This window comes from Oncorhynchus kisutch, linkage group LG25 (assembly GCF_002021735.2).
Source record: "Oncorhynchus kisutch isolate 150728-3 linkage group LG25, Okis_V2, whole genome shotgun sequence".
Classification (NCBI taxonomy): Eukaryota; Metazoa; Chordata; class Actinopteri; order Salmoniformes; family Salmonidae; genus Oncorhynchus; species Oncorhynchus kisutch.
In genome coordinates, this window is record NC_034198.2 from 14,331,542 (window position 1) to 14,352,442 (window position 20,901).

The window sequence follows — 20,901 nt, forward strand, 5'->3', positions numbered from 1 at the left end:
CACTACTAGCTAACTAATCGTGAATTTCCTGTTCTTTGATACATTTGTGTCAATTTGCACATATCAAGCAACAGATTTGTGGAAAGGTAAAAATAAGAATTAGAGACTCGTTTTCTGAATGATTGGACAGTGAAACTAAATAGATTGGTAGTTAGCTGGTGAGGCTTTAATTTATTTCACAATTAATTAAGCCTAAGTGACCTCTCTAACAATGGAAATACGTCCTCAAAGATGGAAGTCAGGCAGGAGGAAGCGAGATCAGGTGGGACCATTGCTAGCCAATGAGAGTGCAGATGCACATGTGAACAACTCTGATATAAAGTAAAACATTTGAAGTTGCCAAAATGTGTGTCCACTTATATCAGTGCATTCGTAACAACCTAACTACTACGAAACTTCTATTGGATCAAATAAGCCTCATGTAGCAAATGAGCAATTCCATTTTTGTTAATCAAATTCGGCACGCTCTCATTGACCTCCCAAAAAAATTCCTTACTTCGTGGTCTTATTTTCGTGGACAGATTTTGGGTGGAGTAAATAAACCCTTTCGCTTCGCCTTTTCCTTTCTGATTAAGCTGAAACTGGGTTTCCCAAGTCGTTCCGTGCTTTCTGCTCATGCCAGCGAGCAAGCTAAACAGACAGCTGTGTAGCACGTCTGTCTGATGTCACACACCCAAAAAGGCTTAACCAATCACCCAATGTAACTCATGAATATTAATGCCTTTGCCTCCGGATATCCTATGAAAGGACATTTTGCAACCGGTGATGGCACTGTTAGCAGTGGATATTTACATTTGAGCAATGTTGGGGAGATAATGTGTGTTTCAAACCTGGGATCAAATATACTGAACAAAAATATAAACGCAACATGTAAAGTGTTGGTCTCATGTTTAACGAGCTGGGGGAAGAAAATCCAGAAATGTTCCATACGCACAAAAAGCTTATTTCTCTCAGATTTTCTGCACAAATTTGTTTACATTCCTGTTAGTAAGCATTTCTCCTTTGCCAAGATAATCCATCCACCTGACAGATGTGACATATCAACAATCTGATTAAATGGCATGATCATTACACAGGTGCACCTTGTGCTGGGGACAATAAAAGGCTTCACAACCTCAGACCACATGTAGCCACGCCAGCCCACGACCTCCTCATCCGGCTTCTTCACCTCGGGGATCGTCTGAGACCAGCCACCCGGACAGCTGATGAAACTGAGGAGTATTTCTGTCTGTAATAAAGCCCTTTTGTGAGGACAAAACTAATTCTGATTGTCTGGGTCTGGCTCCCCAGTGGGTGGGCCTGGCTCCCAAGTGGGTGCAGCTATGCCCTTCCAGGCCCACCCATGGCTGAGCCCCTGCCCAGTCACGTGAGATCCATATATAAGGGCTTAATGAATTTATTACAATTGACTGATTTCCTTCTATGAACTGTAACTCTGTAAAGTCCTTGAAATTGTTGCATTTATATGTTTGCTCAGTATACATGTGTATTTGGATATTTCTATTTGAAATACTTATTTTCTGTGTATGTGAGTATTTTAAAATAATTTGTCAGAATCCACTACTTCTATTTAAAGAATATGAAAGTATTTTCAAACAATTTACTATAAACATAGGCTCCTATTTGACACTATTTTCAAATAGTTTTTTTCCAAATACATGATTTCAAATACCCCTTGGACCAAACAGACCTGGGTTCAAATGCATGGAGTATTCAATTACTTCTATTTAAAAATACACTTTTGTGTATTTGAGTATCCAATAACCAAAATTATTTTCATCAGTTAATCTCTCTATTTCTCTCTCTCTCTCACACACTCACACACAAATCCATTTCAATGTTCAACCACGTGTATTTTCAAAGAAACAATATCCAAATACTTACTTGTCAATGTCTTTGAAAGTAAATGAAATCCCCTAAATAGCCTTTGAACTCAGGTTGGGTGTGTGTGCGCGTGCATCCGTGCGCACACCTCTTTATATATATAGTAGGCCTATACAAAGTTTTACGGATCACTGTGTTACAAAATCCTACAGGCTCTGCATCTGTTGTTTTGCAAATAAAATATTAACTTTTGGTCATGCTGAGATGCTACTGGACATTCCTGCATATTCAAAAGGTGCCTCTAAGTGAAATCGTCTGGTGGTGCAATTTTACAGAAAACAGTGACATTTATGTCCTTTGCTAAATAACAACACAAGGTGATAATTGATAGAAGTGATGGATCAATAAACCATAAACACAGCGGGCTAGAAAAATAATCACTACCCTGTGACTCACCACCCATATCACATGACACCTCCCTTTTTTGCAATTATTTTGGCTCCACAGTGTGTGGATTGGAATATATTAAATATAGGTGCATTTTAAAGAGAGTAAAACGATTGAATCATTTCAGCAAATGGAGTTTGAGAAATCACGTCTCTGATCCAATGACCATTTTCATCAGTTCATCTCTCTATTTCTCTCTTTATTTTTCTCTCTCTCACACACAGACATTGGGGCTACTTACATTGGCTCTATGGTTTCAAGCAGTCAATCAGACTGAGGGGTAAATAATAGCCTCAGACAATTTTGCATATAAGATCTCCAGGAAACGTAACTTATTGCACTTGCTCTATTGTTTTCAAGTGCTGGATCAAGTTACATGAAACTACGTCATCCACCGGCTCGTATGGTCATTTGTGCTACTTCAGGCAAATAGTTTAGGTTGAGAGTGAGCATGATTTTAGAAATATTGTCCTGTGTTTAGTTGCTGTTGTTCAACGTTGGCCGGCTGTTTCCTCTGCATACCGCAAACTCTCTGGAGAGAAAGGGCAGCAGACCCTAATTGGTTTCTCAATGAAATATAACCATTAGTCCCACCACGGGAGGGACTGAGGAAAAGCAGCACCCAGCATTCCCAATCGCCGTTACTCAACTGTCCACCATCTACTGTGAACAGAACCTTTTGGAGTGCCAAGGAGCCTCGACACGATTTGATCTCCATATTTCTACTAAATATTTTTTTTCGTTTTAGTAGCGGATCGCATTGGACCGTAAAACATCTTTCATTCCCGCCTAGAGAAAGTTTGTGCAGATTCAAACATGAGTGATTTGGAAGAAGACTTCAAAAATATCCTATTGATAAAAGAGGAGAGAATTAAGGACATGGAGAGGCGTCTCGTCGAGAAGGAAGAAGAGATACACGAATTAAGACGAAAACTGCACAAATGTCAATCCGTTCTTCCCAGCGCGCAGATAATTGGACCTAGAACCAGGCGTGCTCAAGGCATCTCAGCAGAACCTCAAGCTTACCGAACCTTCCAGGAGTTGAACAGTGAAGCATTTCGGAAACATTCCAAGTCTGACAGGTACCCACATAGTTTATTATTGCTAATTCAACATAATTCATGTATTTCCTGTTCCTTCATTTCCTGTTTCCAATTACTGTTTATCCACTGGGCACCAGGGTTGGGTAGGTTACTTTACGTTACTCCTAAATGTAATCCGGTACAGTTACCTGTCCAAAAATGTTATCGGTAACGAAACATTTGGATTACCCAAACTCAGTAACGTAATCTGATTACATTCCGTTACTTTTAAGATTACTTTCCCCTTTAGAGGCATTAGAAGAAGACAAAAATGTATGTCACCAATTGAACGACGTCTATTGCAGGATAAATACATGTTAAAGTTTATAAAGCTGGCCATATATGGATGTAAAATGTTACTATATGGGTTGGTTATGTAGGCTTCTTCCAAACCATCGCTTTCGACTACATATAATAATATGATTAAATTATATCTTTACATTAAAAAACAAAGTCTATCAGAATTCCAGTCATTCCAATACATGTTATACCCCTTGATCTTCAAGAATAGGACTTAGAAATATGGAAGTATAGATTAGCCAAATTGTTTTACCTGAGCATGACCCCAAAACTAAGGATTTATAAGCCAGCCCTACTCTGTTGTTTATGATTTTGTTGTCATGGAGGACTGATTGGGCTCATTGATTTGAGTAAAAATAAATAAATGCTGTGCTCATGGAATGGGATGCTTTGAGCACTCCTGAAAAGTGCTAAATGCATGTGAAAAATGAATGCCATATACTGCATTTGCAATAGGCCTATTGTTTGCGTTTTTGTTGGCGACACTTTGATATCTTGATATCAAACACGATATGCAGCTGTTTTAAAGGGCAAGTACACAGATGAAACAATAACAAAATGGTTGCCTCTGTTTTGGTAAAAAGCTGAGGGATGGGCCTGAAGAAATGTAACCACTCTCAGATTAATAGATAGAGCTATGGATGCCAGGACTGACCATCCATGATATCACAATTATAGTTTTAGCCATGTTATGAGGCCATACAGTGTTTGTTTACATTTACAATGTTTAGAAACATTGGAGAAAAACAAGCTTATATTTTGAGTGTGACAGTTGAACTAAGCTCATGAGGCATTTGTAAGTTATATTCATTAAGAATCAATGGATATACAGTACCAGTCAAAAGTTTGGACAAATCTACTCATTCCAGAGTTTCTCTTTATTTTTTACTATTTTCTACATTGTAGAATAATAGTGAAGACATCAAAACTATGAAAAAACACATATGGAACCATGTAGTAACCAAAATAGTGTTAAACAAATCAAAATATATTTTATATTTGAGATTCTTCAAAGTAGCCACCCTTTGCCTTGATGGCATCTTTGCACACTCTGGGCATTCTCTCAACCAGCTTCATGAGGAATGCTTTTCTTGAAGGAGTTCCCACATATGCTGAGCACTTGTAGGCTGCTTTTCCTTCACTCTGCGGTCCAACTCATCCCAAACCATCTCAATTGGGTTGAGGTCGGGTGATTGTGTTACTATTTGTGTTATTTATTTGTGTTAACCATATTTTTCAGGGACATTGTCACTACCAGTATACAATAAATCCCAAGCTCTTATCTGCTGTTGCTATAAAGAACTCTCTTCTCAGTAGACGCAAACACCTTTGGTCAACATATCAAAATGTGTTGGGAATATGTAGTGTGGAGATCGTTTGCACATTGGGAAGATGTTACCGAGACATCAGAATAGAATGCTGATGCCTGGCCAACGTATAAATGATGTAGAACTGTAGCATTTAGAATAGGTATTCCTAACACCTCTGTAAGACGTCTGGCCAATTAGCAAACAATGTCTAAACTTCATCTTCCCGACGCATCATGTATACATCCGTTGGACAGAGGTATCTGTGCTATCTGGGTTTGTTGCCTCTCTCTCACACATTTTTTCGGTCACACACCCACACATGTACATATGTGGGTGAGCAACCATAAGCACACGCGAAAACATACTCGAAATGTCAGTGTTGTTTTCAAGGCATGAAATGCTGAATTTTGTTACAAATATCATTCAATCAATATTAAGCGTGGCTATTTCTAAGACTCTATGCTATTAGGACTGGGACCACACCAGTGTCGCAAAGCAAATTTAACTCTTTATTTTTTTCTTTACCTCCTTTTTCGTGGTATCCAATTGTTAGTTGTTACTGTCTTATCTCATTTCTACAACTCCCGTACGGGCTCGGGAGAGACGAAGGTTGAGAGCCATGCGTCCTCCGAAACACAACCCCACCAACACAGCGCGCCAGCCGCACCAATGTGTCGGAGGAAACACCGTACACCTAGTGACCTGGTCAGCATTCACTGCGCCCGGCCCGCCACAGGAGTCGCTAGTGCGCGATGAGACAAGGATATCCCTACCGGCCAAACCCTCCCCTAACCCGGACGACACTAGGCCAATTGTGCCTTAGACCACTGCGCCACCCGGGAGGCCCAAATGTAACTTCTTTAGCACACAATATTTTACATATTGAGGTTTTTAAAGGACCAAAGAGTGTGGTCTGCTTGTGTTTTCATTTTTGCCATGGAAAAAATATTGCGATACTGGTATTGTCCCGGCCCTACACACTTAGAATAAAAGGTATTATCTAGAACCTTAAACGGTTCTTTGGTTGTCCCCATAGGAGAACCCTTAGAAGAACCCTTTTTGGTTCCAGGTAGAACCATTTTCGATTCCATGTAAAAACCCTTTCCACAGAGGGTTCTACCTGGAACCAAAAAGGGTTCACCTATGTTGACACCCGAAGAATCCTTTCAGAACACTTTTTTCTAAGAGTGTATATGCCATATTGCTTAATTTCCTTTTTACAAAAGGAATAAGCTACTATCAAACATTGTGGCAACCAACCCTGCATTGGGGCTAGTTGTGACAAGAAGGCTTATGACTCCATGTCGGAATAAGATATGAGGATACAAATGTGCCCTATTTCAACCCAACACCTTGGTCTTTCTATATCTTGTAAGATACACTGGTGCTGAGAAATAGTTAAAAAGTGTGACAAAAAAACCCAGTCTCCCCTACGTTTAGCCTAACAAATAATGCCTTTGGTTAACTAATTATATTGTGCGTAGTTCCTGGATGTGGGATAAGCCAATAAACCAGACATCCAAAAAAGAAAGAAGGATGTGGTCACAAATCAATTAGCAATTTCATCATTGAGGGATGTGGCAACTTTTAGATGGAAGGATAGCAGTCTAGTGATTTTAATTGATTGGCTCCATCTTCAAACTCCTAAGGGGAATTACGCACAAAGGATGTCCATAACACCAGCAGATTTTTAAAAATGCAAATACTGTTTTATGTAAAGAGTCCAATGCATAGGCCTATTTATGCATATTTAGCCAAATACAGGCAACTCCATAAAACATCAAATCTGTGCTTTGCTTTTCAGATGTCACTTTTCATGTCCCTCAATTGCTTCAGAGCAATTTCCACTGGGTACTGCTAATAGCCTGTTACTCTAGCCTCATTCAGTGCTGTTCAGCTAAAAGCTGTGGTTGTCATTTTATGCAGACAGTCACCATGGGGATGTAACCTGGAGAGAAGTGAGGGGATACTGTTATGTCTGCTGTGATCTGTAACTTATTCATTAGACATGTTCACCTAACTCTGTTGTGCAACAATGAGTGGCCCCTATGATTGGTTTATTCATATACTTTTAGTTACACTGTTTGTAAACACTGCATATTTATATACAGGATTCCTAATTATATAATTGATTATATACCGGATTCTTATTCATATACTGTATTCTTCACATAGCTCTTTTGAATATATCCACTACTGCATTGCATTGCATTTTTGTTGCACTGTTTATATTCACTGCCTGTATGTACACTACCATTCAAAAGTTTGTGGTCACTTAGAAATGTCCTTGTTTTTGAAATTTTTCCGTCCATGAAATTAACATGAAATTGATCAGAAATACAATGTAGACATTGTTAATGTTATAAATGGAATATCTACATAGGCAAACAGAGGCCCATTATCAGCAACCATCACTCCTGTGTTCCAATGGCACGTTGTGTTATCTAATCCAAGTTTATAATTTGAAGAGGCAAATTGATCATTGGAAAACCCTTTTGCAATTATGTTAGCACAGCTGAAAACTGTTAAAAGAAGTAGCTGTGCTGATTAAAGAAGCAATAAAACTGGCTTTAGACTAGTTGAGTATCTGGAGCATCAGCATTTGTGGGTTCGATTACAGGCTCAAAATGGCCAGAAACAAATAACTTTCTTATGAAACACATCAGTCTATTCTTGTTCTGAGAAATTAAGGCTATTCCATGCGAGAAATTGCCAAGAAACTGAAGATCTCATACAACGCTGTGTACTAGTCCCTTCACAGAACAGAGCAAACAGGCCCTAACCAGAATAGAAAGATGAGTGGGAGGCCCCGGTGTACAACTGAGCAAGAGGACAAGTACATTAGAGTGTCTAGTTTCAGAAACAGATGCCTCACAAGTCCTCAATGGCAGCTTCATTAAATAGTACCCGCAAAACACACGTCTCAACGTCAACAGTGAAGAGATGACTCTGGGATGCTGGCCTTCTAGGCAGAGTTCCTCTGTCCAGTGTTTTTTTTTTGCCCATCTTAATCTTTTCTTTTTATTGGCCAGGCTGAGATATGGCTTTCTCTTTATCACTCTGCCTAGAAGGCCAGCATCCCAGAGTCGCCTCTTCACTGTTGACACAGGAGTGATGGTTGCTGATAATGGGCCTCTGTACGCCTATATAGATATTCCATAAAAAAAATCTCCTGTTTCCAGCTACAATGGTCATTTACAACATTAACCATGTCTGCATTGTATTTCTGATCAATTTGATGTTATTTTAATGGACAAAAAATGTGCTTTTCTTAAAAACAAGAACATTTCTAAGTGACCCCAAACTTTTGAATGGTAGTGTATATACTGGAACATCTCATTCCAAAATGATGGGTAATATTGGAATGAGATGTTAGATGTTCGAACATTACTGCAGGGACTTGCTTCCATTTAGCCACAAGAACAATGGTGAGGTCGGGTACTGATGTTGGGCGATTAGTCCTGGCTCGCAGTCGGCATTTCAATTCATCCCAAAGATGTTCGATGGGGTTAAGGTTAGGGCTTTGTGCAGGCCAGTCAAGTTCTTCCACAATGATCTCGACAAACCATTTCTGTATGGACCTTGCTTTGTACACGGGGGCATTGTCATGCTGAAACCGGAAAGGGCTTTCCCCAAACTCTTGCCACAAAGTTGGAAGCACAGAATCATCTAGAATGTCATTGTATGCTATTGCGTTAAGAATTCCCTTCACTGGAACTAAGGGTCCTAGCCCGAACCATGAAAACAGCCCCAAACTATTCCTCCTCCACCAAACTTTACAGTTGGCACTATGCATTCAGGCAGGTAGCGTTCTCTTGGAATGTGCCAAACCCAGATTCATCCGTTGGACTGCCAGATGGTAAAGTGGGATTCATCACTCCAGAGAACCCATTTCCACTTCTCCAGAGTCCAATAGCAGTGAGCTTTACACCACTCTAGCCAAAACGTGGCATTGCACATGGTGATCTAAGGCTTGTGTGAGGCTTCTTGGCCATGGAAACCCATTTCATGAAGCTCCCGACGAACAGTTCTTGTGCGGATGTTGCTTCCGGAGGCAGTTTGGAACACGGTAGTTGCATCCGAGGATAGACGCGTTTCAGCACTCGGCAGTCCCGTTCTGTGAGCTGGTGTGGCCTACCACTTCGCGGCTGAGCTGTTGTTGCACTAAGACATTTCCAATTCACAATAACAGAACTTACAGTTGACTGGGGCAGCTCTAGTAGGGCAGAAATTTGATGAACTGACTTGTTGGAAAGGTTGCATTCTATGACGGTGCTACGTTGAAAGTCACTGAGATGTTTAGAATGGGCCATTCTACTGCCAATGTTTGTATAAAGAGAATGCATGGCTGCGTGCTCGATTTGATACATCTCTCGCTGAAATATCCGAATACACTCATTTGAAGGGGTGTCCACATACTAAGATAAAGTATGTATTTTTGGTATATATATGCATAGATTGCTTTTGGATTACTGATAGTGTTATTTGGGTAGTTAACTGGATACGTTCCTGACCTTTATGATTTCTTGTTTTTGATTATTATTTGTGAACTTGTTTGACATTTGTACGGCATTGTTAGGAGATAGTGACACAAGCATTTTCGCTGCAGCCGCTATTACATCTGCTAAACTGTGATTTGATTTGATAGAATGATTTGATAGAATGTTCACAATTCCTGATGTTTAATCCTAGTAAAAATTCCCTGTTTTAGGTCAGTTAGGAACACCACTTTATTTTAAGAATGTGAAATGTCAGAATAATAGTAGTTATTTATTTCAGCTTTTATTTATTTCATCACATTCTCAGTGGGTCAGAAGTTTACATATGCTCAATTAGTATTTGGTAGCATTGCCTTTTAAATTGTTTAACTTGGGTCAAATGTTTCAGGTAGCCTTCCACAAGCTTCCCACAATAAGTTGGGTGAATTTTGTCCCATTCCTCCTGACAGAGCTGGTGTAACTGAGTCCGGTTTGTAGGCCTCCTTGCTCGCACACACTTTTTCAGTTCTGCCCACACATTTTCTATAGGTCAGGGCTTTGTGATGGCCACTCCAATACCTTGACTTTGTTGTCCTTAAGCCATTTGGCCACAACTTTGGAAGTATGCTTGGGGTCATTGTCCATTTGGAAGACACATTTGTGACCAAGCTTTAACTGATGTATTGAGATGTTGCTTCAATATATCCACGGAATTTTTCTCCCTCGTGATGCCATCTATTTTGTGAAGTGCACCAGTCCTTCCTGCAGCAAAGCACCCCCACAAGAAGATGCTGCCACCCCCGTGCTTCACTGTTGAGATGGTGTTCTTCGGCTTGCAAGCCTCCCCCTTTTTCCTCCAAACACAATGATGGTAATTATGGCCAGAACAGTTCTATATTTGTTTCATCAGACCAGAGGACATTTTGGACATTTTGGTTTTGGAGCAGTTGCTTCTTCCTTGCTGAGCGGCCTTTCAGGTTATGTCGATATAGGACTCGTTTTACTGTGGATATAGATACTTTTGTACCTGTTTCCTCCAGCATCTTCACAAGGTCCTTTGCTGTTGTTCTGGGATTGATTTGCACTTTTCGCCCCAAAGTACGTTCGAACAGAATGCGTCTCCTTCCTGAGTAGTATGACGGCTGCGTGGTCCCATGGTGATTATACTTGCGTACTATTGTTTGTACAGATGAATTTGGTACCTTCAGGCATTTGGAAATTGCTCCCAAGGATGAACCAGACTTGTGGAGGTCTACATTTCTTTTTTTGAGGTCTTGGCTGATTTATTTTGATTTTCCCATGATGTCAAGCAAAGGGACACTGAGTTTGAAGGTAGGCCTTGAAATACATCCACAGGTACATCTCCAATTGACTCAAATGATGTCAATTAGCCTATCAGAAGCTTCTAAAGCCATGATATCATTTTCTGGAATGTTCCAAGCTGTTTAAAGGCACAGTCAACTTTGTGTATGTAAACGTCTGACCCACTGGAATTGTCATACAGTGAATTATAAGTGAAATAATCTTTCTGTAAACAATTGTTGGAAAAATTACTTGTGCCATGCACAAATAGATGTGACTGACTTGCCAATACTATAGTTTGTTAACAAGAAATTTGTGGAGTGGTTGAAAAACGAGTTTTAATGACTCCAACCTAAGTGTATGTAAACTTCCAACTTCAACTGTACATAATGTCCTCTCAGCTCTTGTTGTTTTTGGGCACCATTGATGACAGATGTGTCCTGATGCATTGCTAACGAGCACCAAGGCATCGCCTGAAGTTGTAAACTAGCTTTGTGGAACTGAACCCACTTTTGATCATTACATGGCACTCACACTAACATATATGCCTGCATTGAGTGCACTGACTGAGAGGTCCACTGATATTGACTCTTGTGAAAGTGTATTTTTATCACTGATTGATATAACGAGAGCACTGTTGGGTACTTACACACACTCCAATACAATATTGAGTGCCCTGACTCAGAGTATACTTACTATGAGTGTGCATCGGAGCCGATACGATTCTCACTCTACAGATACTAATGTTTTGTCTGTGCTCACTGTTGGCTCAGAACGTGCCATGTTTTGATCTTCTGAGATGCAGAATTCCACGTGAGTGGGAGATGTCACAGAGGAGCTTGATTCACAGTTCTGATAGGGTGGATCGGCACCTTTCTCTGAATCGTTAATGGATTCACTGGTCTCAGTCAGTCATCACCTGCTCTCTCTCGCGCTCTCTGCTTTTTGGTTCAATGGTTTTAAAGATGTGACGCTCAAATTTGTTCACAGGATCTGCGTCTGACTAGCATGCCATTCCCTTTTATTAAACCTAGTTATCCTCAGCTCTCATTGCAAGTGTTAACACGACACAGTTTGAAACTCCTAAAGATGTCAATGTGAGCACTGTGCACTGTGAGCCATGTGTGATAATTATAAATACCGACCCAGTTTTTCCACAGACACGCGCAGACATAACAAGTGACCACTGTCCCAGATATTCTCCTCTAGTTGCAGGTAATAACAATAGCCACATGATGGCAGCAAAATGCTTTTTCATGGTTAGGATCCATTTGTGAATGGGGGTGGCTGTGTGACCGGATTCTCTTGTTGCCTATTCCCAATAGGTAAACAATTGTACCTCCTGTGCATGTGTTACTTTTTGGCGAAAGGAACGTTACACAAACGATGTCTGCGGTAACTATAACATTGACATGATTTAGCCTACAAACCTCTGTTGTAACTGATACACGACATGATTAACACGTAGGTGGCCTACAAATAAATGCCTTTGTCTGTTGTAACTATGATGACATATTGCAGTATTACAAACGTAAGCAGGACACAGACAAGCGGTCTAAGTAGCGATTTAATGTAACTTTCTTTTCTCCAGGTTTGGGAGTTGCATGCAGCTATATTGTCAGCCTATCTTCGAAGATTACATCATTGCAAACATAAGCACGAGGCAGACTGGGAGTCAAATGACTAGTGTTCTTTTTTTCAGCTTCTCAGTCTACGATATGGCAGCATATGAATGGGAATGCTGAGAATTTAGTTAAGGGACTAGTCCTCTAAAGGGATGGTAAAGGCCAGGTGCACGACTTCAGTTATTTTTCTGTCGTTGATGTTGATTTTTCTGGGGGGGGGGGATGCCGCAGAACCCCTCCTTCCTGCAGCTATGGTTGTAACCATGTTTTAGTTCACTGTGTATACACTGTGACAATCCAGAATAACAAGGCGAGTAGTTAATGGATTCACTTAAGCTGTCTCGATCCAGTATGGACACTATACTGTACATGCAAACGCATAAGGGATGAGAGGCCCAATTCGATAGGTTGTTGTGCATGGCTTACACTGTCTGCACACCCAATGTTTCTCATTTAAAACTCCATATATATATATATATATATATATATATATATATATATATATATATATATATATATATATATATATATAAAATCAACAAGCTCCTTCAAAAGCACTCCAGAATGGAAAGTGTGTTATCTTGCTGAGACAGACAAAAAGGCCCCTGGGTTACCAGTGACCCCCCCCCCCCCCCCACACACACACACACACACACACATAATGCACATTGGTCACACATTTGGACCGCATGCACTTATGTCAGTCGCATTAAGACTAATTGGACCACTGTGTCTGTGACATACAGATGATGTAAAATGAGCAGAGGCTCAAAATGCATCCCACTGAATGCTCTGAAGTCTGTATCCACACGGAAAAGTTAGAGAACTGTTTATCGTGCCTTGTTTCAATGCTGGAGATAATTGTCAACTGGAGTGCATTTACAGTTCTTTTTTCTCACTTTGGTGAGACTAGCAACACAGTTTCTGAGAGCATGTCATTAGCAAGTTGTGGGTCCGATTCATACTGGGGGTCACATACAAAAATGTGTGGATACTGTTGTCACTTTGGATAAAAGCACCTGCAATTTCAGTAAAGCAGTGTGACTCCAGGAACTTCATTTTGGATACATGTTTACTTTACAAAGGATGCATTTGTTGTATACAGTATTTGTTAGAGTACTTTACTTTTTTATATAAAGTACTTTACTTTTCATAATAGTCCTCATCAAACCAGTTTAACATCTATAGGGATACCAAACGGTTAACTGATTATCAATTTAGAGCAGTCGGATCAAGTAATAGTAAAATGTATTTTAACAGATGAGAAGACAATCATGTCTAAAGTACTGTGACAATTGCATTGTGAAAAGCAATGACGTTATATGAACATGTATTGCAAAGTGAAACACTCATTAAGTTTGGTGAATAAGTGACTGTAGGATTTTGTGTTATACTTAGTCAATAAAAAATGTGCTTAGAGTTTTGAAACAACTGCCTTTTTGATGATCTGTTTTGAGGTTTGTACTAAGTGGGATTAAAATGTACCACATACTGTACTGTTAAATTGCAACAAAGTGATTGGGGGGGGGGGGAAATGTAATCCCAAATGTATATAAATCTGAAACATTTGTTAATGATCTATTACTGCTTCTTGTCTGGCTTTGTAATAAGGCCTAAATAGGATTCTGGGCTGTGTGTGCTATGAGTTGGTCACAGGATGGAGCTGTAGACCCTAGTCAGAATCGTGTCCTTATTTGGCATCACCATTACAATAAGTAAGATAAGCTACCAAATGAAGCTCGGGTTAAAAAAGATGGGAACAATGATAACACAGAAAGAATGGTCTCATTGATGTCAAATAGAGCCATAAGAGAGAGAACCTGTTGGAAGAGATTGTTATTTTGATTTGTACTTTCTCAGTTTCTGGGACTTGTCACAGACATTAGCTCAAACGCAATGATCTATCCAAACTATTAATCAGTGTTTGCAATACCATTATTCCGTTATACTGCCAGCCTTGGTCTGCGTTCAATAATTCCATGATGATACATACCATCCCTTACAAAAAAAAAAGATTGCAGTTTTGCAACTGCAGTAAAAATGCAGTAACTGCAGTCGACTGTTGTCACATGGAATGACACTGGAGAGACGAAGCAGGTACGGAGAGTCAAACATTTTAATATAGAACGAGACAGGAACAGCGTCAGCAAACTAATAACACAGACAAATTAATGCAGCTGCGGGGAACAGAGCAAGGGAACTGACAAATATAGGGGAGACAATAAACAGATGATGAGTGAGTCCAGGTGAGTCCAATATCGCTGATGCGCGTGACGAGGGAAGGCAGGTGTGCGTAATCGATAATAGGAGTGAGTGATGCGGGGCAGCCTGGCACCCCCAAGCGCCAGAGGGGGGAAGAGCAGGAGCAGATGTGACAGCTGTGGTATTTTGGACCCAGTAAGTGTAGTATACTGCAATGTACTGCAGTTATACTGCACTCTAACTGCAAATCTTTTTTCGTAAGGGATGAAGTGGGCTACATGTCCCAAATGATTGAACTTGTAATATGTTAAATATTATCCACTTACTAGCGAACCTCAGGATCAACCACATGGATGTGACAAAGGAAAGATAAGGAAACTAATAATGGAATGGAAGGATGCCAAATGTTAGCAACAAATTGAAAAAGTGACAGTTAAAGATTTGTTGTGATATTTGTGGCTTGATTGAACCATATTATGCAGTAAATGTGTGGTGATTGGTTGAAAATACGAGCCCTCTTTTTGCATTGGGTCAGTTTAATGTGATTAATATTCCGATGATTTGTTTGTTTTATGCGGAAATAGTGCAGTGATTAGTCAAATTTGCAAGCTCTTGTACATATAATATGCAGGAATAGTTGATTTTAGCAAAAAATTGTACATTCGCAGAATCCCGAAGGGACTGATTACAGATGGTGGCTACCGATAGTGGCTAATATTCAACACGATAAAAATAGTTTAAAAAGTCTGCGTTGAAATGAACACGTTCTAGCGTGCACAAAGGTTGTCTCGACTGTCACGCTGCACGTATTGCATCTCCAAGACTCATCCCTGAAAGTCATAAGGCCATACAATTTGTATTCTGCTTAACCACACAGCATTTCATATACTTCACTGTGAAAAAAGGGCACTCGTAGCCTATCCGTCATGTTGACATGATTCAGTTTTCAATCTCTATGACTGGTTTCACTTTAGTCTCCAGCGATCATAAGGAAAAAATGAAACAAAATTATATTTGTTATTACAGTCCCATTCTCCAAACAGATTACTCATTGACCTAGCTCTTATCAATTACACATTACAGTGCATGGATAATGGTGTTTATTTATATCGGAAATAGTAGATGTTTTTCCACTTGGAACCGACAGGTGCTCAACCTTACATCATGGTTTCCTCCAGAAGTTGAAATTGTTTAATTTTTGGCTCTGCATGAAAGTTGAAAATACCTCATTTTTGAAAAATATAGTTATTTTTTTCTTCTAATTTCTGGATGTTGAAAATACTTATTTTCTGGGTGTTGGAAAGACGTCTTTATGGACATCATTGTTTCTATGGCCAAATTGCAACCATACATACATGCATTCACTTCCACTGAGCATACCAAACATTAGGAACACCTTAACATTGAGTTGCACCCCTCAGAACAGCCTCAATTCTTCGGGGGGTGGACTCTACAAGGTGTCGAAAGCATTCCACATGGATGCTGGCCCCTGTTGACTCCAATGCTTCTGTCAATTATGTCAAGTTGGCATGGGTGATGGACCGTTCTTGATACACATGGAAAGGTGTTGAGCATGAAAAAAACAGCAGCGTTGGTTGCAGTTCTTGACACAAACCAGTGCGCCTGGCACCTACTACCATACCCAGTTCAAAGGCACTTAAATACTTTGTCTTGCCAATTCACCATCTGAATGGCACACATACACAATCCAGGACTCAATTGTCTCGAGGCTTAAAAATCCTTCTTTAACTGTCTCCTCCCCTTCATCTACACTGATTTTGAAGTGGATTTAACACGTTACGTCAGTAAGGGATCATAACTTTCACCTGGATTCACCTGGTCAGTCTATGTTCATGTCAAAGACCAGGTGTTCTTAATGTTTTGTATACTCGGTGTATATCGACATGTCAATGAAGAAAGCATGATATCACATTCAATATTATGAATTTAAAATAAAATTTAAAAAATGGAGCAAACTAAAGTTCGCAGTAAGGAATATTTTATTATCCAGACCTATAGAATAAAATTACAGAAACATTCTCAATAACGGTTACAACACGTTTTTCTTGCTATGACTGTGATGTGTGGTTGTTTATCTACCTTACTTGAATGCACGGACTGTATGTCACTCAGGGTAAGAGCATCTGCTGAGTAAACAGAATGTAAATATAAAACAAACACTTACAAAGCATGCTGGGAACTTTTCTAATGTTCCCAGGCCCAAACAAGTACAAATTTGATCGGTCTGGAAAAGACCAAATCTGAACGATTCATAGATGTCTGAACTGTATGAACTGCATAGTACAGTATGGCAGAGTTCAGTACAGTAAAGCAGGGCTTCCCAAACTTGGTCCTGGGGCTCCCGCATGGGTGCACGTTTTGTTTTTTACCCTAGCACTTCACAGCTGATCCAAATAACCAACTCATCATCAAGCTTTGAGCATTTGAATCAGTTTTGTAGTTCTAGGGCAAAAACCAAAACGTGCACCCAGGTGGGGCCCTAGGACCGAGTTTGGGAAACACTGCAGTAGAGCACAGTAGACCAGAGTACAGTTCAGTTCAGAAGAGTAGAATACATTAATGTAAACCAAGTTACAAATACGTAAAGCATAAACACCTTGGACCTTGGAAATGGATGACGCAGCGGAATGAGGTGGAGCCTTTTTCCAAAGTAATGTACAAAATGGAGGCATTTATCCTGCTTGTAACACAGTTGCCAAACAAAACACTACTAAAGCACACACTTACCGTATAAATAACATTTTATTGTTGATATTTTCATTTTTATAAGATAATTCACACTTTCTCATCTTTTGGTTGCTACTCGACCCAGTCATTAATTCGATTAGTTCAATATTTATGGAAGAGACCCAGTTGTTTGTTCTATATGTTCCGTTGCCATGCTTGCTGCTAATGTTCTTGTCACTTGCTAGCTAGTCAACTAACTACAGCTAACACAGTCAACATCTGCAGACAGAATAACAGCAAAGTAGTTTCATTTGTGTTTGTTTAAGCTGTTTTCTAAAGTTTATTGCAACGTACCGGCCGCTTACTCTTCTTCTTTCAGCTGTTTTCTATTGACATTCATTTGGATACATCCATAACATTGAGCTGATAATGCCCAATTTTGCCTGGCATAGATAAGAAAATTGTGTTCTTGTCAGAACCCTCGATGCTGTTCATTACGAGGAGATCACATTGCATATTAAACACTAAGCTAGAAACTAGCTAAATAGTTTGTTGCCAGTAAACCTGCCAACATCACAAAACTGAATAAAAAAATACCAGTTGCTGAAAACAGCTGATCAAACAAGAAACATGTGAGAGGATTTGACATCATTGCTCCACTTTCGTCATGACTGCAACAGTAGGGATCAGAAAAATGTATGTTTCATCACTCACCACGTTAGGTCAGCAGATGCTCCAAAAAAATAAGTCAATGCTAGGTAGCTAGCTAGGTTTTTCCTCATTGGTCCTACATTTATAATGTATCCAATTTCGGTTTGTGTAGTTGTTGATTTAGTGTAACAAGTACGGTTATCATGTGTAGGCACATACTGGGTCATGATTGCAAGGTGTGCCGTTATCTTTTACAACTGTTCCGATATCATTCCCAACTGTTCATTTATCCGGTTTTAATGTCCATGTCTAGAAGGGCATCTCTAGAAATCAGAAACGACTATTCAACAAAGCTGTGGTATAAAATACATTATTATGTATTATACAGCAGATGGGTCTAATCTTGAATATTGATTGGTTAAAACCACGTTCCAGCTGGCCTCTATTCCACAAGTTACCACCGGCTAAATTTATTACATTAAAATTACTATTAACTCTGTTCCATCTGACTGCACAATCCACTGTCTCATTAGCCCAGCCAGGCAATTTATAAACATGGTCTCCATTACATTATCTTGTATTTCTTTTAGACTAACATGTAGTTTTAAACAGCGGAGATTTGTATACATCTTGCTGTCTGTCTCTGACATTTGCAAACATTGTTTCAATATTCAAATTTGATCTCCAGCTGTCGCATAGTAATGAAGGTTTTCTCAGCCAGTAGAAATTATGAATCATTTTTAGGGACAGATACAAAGAAATATCAATAGAAAACAGGTCAAAAAAAAGCTAGTTTGCAGTCTTAGCAGCATCAGTTTGAAGTTATTGTGTTAGCTGTGTTGTTGGCTAGCTCATCGGAACATCAGTGTCCTGACGAGAGAGCACATTTTCTATGCCAGGTGAAATTGCGCATCATTAGCTCATTGTTATGGATGTATCCACATAAATGTCACTAGAAAACGGCTTAAACAAATGAAAATACTTTGTTCTTATTCTGGCTGCACTGTTTGATGTGACTGTAAGTTAGCCGTAGTTGGCTAGCTAGCAAGCAAGGGATAAGAACGTTGCCAGCCAGTATGGCAATAGAACATTTAGAACGAAGGAACGTCCATAGATACAGAACAAAGAGACTTGGGTTGCGTCTCTGGCAACTGAACCGATAGAACCCTAGATTTGTGTGGTGACTATATCTTGTGAAATGATGAAGTAGTATGAATAAATTCATCAAAATAACGTTTTTAATTCAAATGTTTAAATCATTATTTTAATATGTTGGTAACCTATTGTAGAAAAGTGATAATGCCTTCGAAGCCTGTGTTTGGAGGATATATTGACACAGTTTTCTGGCCCTCGACTTCATTTTGGGCCTAACAACATCCGTGCCAATATATCCTCCAAACACTGCTTCTCCGGCATTATCACTTAACTATACTGTGCTGTACTCTACTGTACTGAACTATACTTTACTCTACTGTGCTCTTACTGTACTGTACTCTGCTGTTCTAAACTGTACAGTGCTGGCCAAACTTGTGAAACATAGATGTGTATGATTGATTAAAATCTGAAACAAACATAGAAGTCTATGTTTGGGCTAAATCCAAGGCTGGTCGGACCAGAAACAATCTGAACCAATTACAGACGTTGAACTCAAAGCCGGTCTGGACTGCACCAAAAAAAGATTGAAAAAAGACATCCGGTCTGGACAGGACAAAAAAAAAACGTCCAAGAGACATCTGCGTCGGTCCGTGCATACTGGGTTATTACACTCGTGGGATGGATGATTGTGCTTCGGCATCCTGCGAGCGCTGACGCTCACTCTGGGTACTGACGTATGTGAGCAATAAAATGAAACGTATTGCTCGTCACATTTGACCAACCTTTAATTTGAAACTCACCTGAGAGCTTCAAATCAAGCGCAAGAATTGTTCTGTCCGAAATCTGGAGCAAGTATTCAATTTGTGTAGTGGCACTGAACCGGGAGGTTGCCTTCCATATCTGTGCATCATTCATATCATTCGCAAAGTTTGCTGCGCTCTTGTGATCCTGACTTCTCTGGAAACTATGGGGACTCTACGCGATCTCCAATACGCACTACAAGAGAAGATTGAGGAGTTGCGACAACGAGACGCGCTAATTGACGAACTGGAACTGGAATTAGATCAAAAGGACGAATTGATACAAAAGCTTCAAAATGAACTGGATAAATACCGATCCGTTATCAAACCGGCGACGCAACAAGTCCACAAGGCAAGCGTACTACAGGAGCAGCACAGGACCAAGAGACAGGCGATATCAGGAGAGCCCACTGCCTTTGACATTCATGAACTCAGTCACGTCACTCTTCCATTCTACCCCAAGAGCCCACAGTAGGTGTCATATGTCCATCTTTGTTCATTGTTCATTCGTCCTTTACTTGTGTGCTTACGACTGCCACAGTAGGTGTCATATGTCCATCTTTGTTCATTGTTCATTCGTCCTTTACTTGTGTGCTTACGACTGTGCGTCAGAATTTATATCACCATGTCCCTGTTAGAGTATGAGTCAACTGTTACCAAAAGTGAATCCCATGAAAGCAACATTGATGTCTAGTAAGCTAATTGAATGTCAACACCATGGCTTTAGATTTGCCTGTGTTTGCATTTGCAATGAGGTACGTTTGTGTGTGTGTTTGTGTGTGTCTTATGGCAAAATGATATCAGGTAGCCACTATGCTAGTTGTGCAGTGACAGCATGGTTTGTGCATACACCTGGCTGAGTATATATGATAACACTAGCCTCCCCTCAAGCCTCAACATAAACATTTGTTTTACTTGAGTTTGACACCATTATGGAGAGTCAGGAAACTCCACTCATTCACATCCATTCAACATTTTACATGTTGCAGTAATAATCAGCCTCTGACAGCATACACCTGACATTTCTAATTTACTTGTTGCTCAAACCCACATTAATCCAGAAGTGTTTAGAAACATAAACTATTCTCATTTACAAT

The 20,901-nt window shown here is 39.8% G+C and overlaps 1 protein-coding gene across 6 annotated transcripts in view; it reads left to right on the top strand.

Annotated features, from left to right (window-relative positions):
• The first annotated feature begins 2,652 nt into the window (after positions 1 to 2,652).
• Positions 2,653 to 20,901, top strand: part of prkg1b (protein kinase cGMP-dependent 1b) — a 164,515-nt gene continuing 146,266 nt past the window's right edge. For 4 of the 6 annotated variants that reach the window (XM_031804929.1, XM_020460654.2, XM_020460658.2 and 1 more), the window contains exon 1: positions 19,674 to 20,275. In XM_031804929.1, the coding sequence (XP_031660789.1) occupies positions 19,971 to 20,275 (305 nt within the window). In that variant the 5' untranslated portion in view covers positions 19,674 to 19,970. Of the gene's footprint in view, positions 3,354 to 19,673; positions 20,276 to 20,901 lie in introns of those variants that run through there. The other 2 variants (XM_031804930.1, XM_020460655.2) reach the window with 1 other exon arrangement.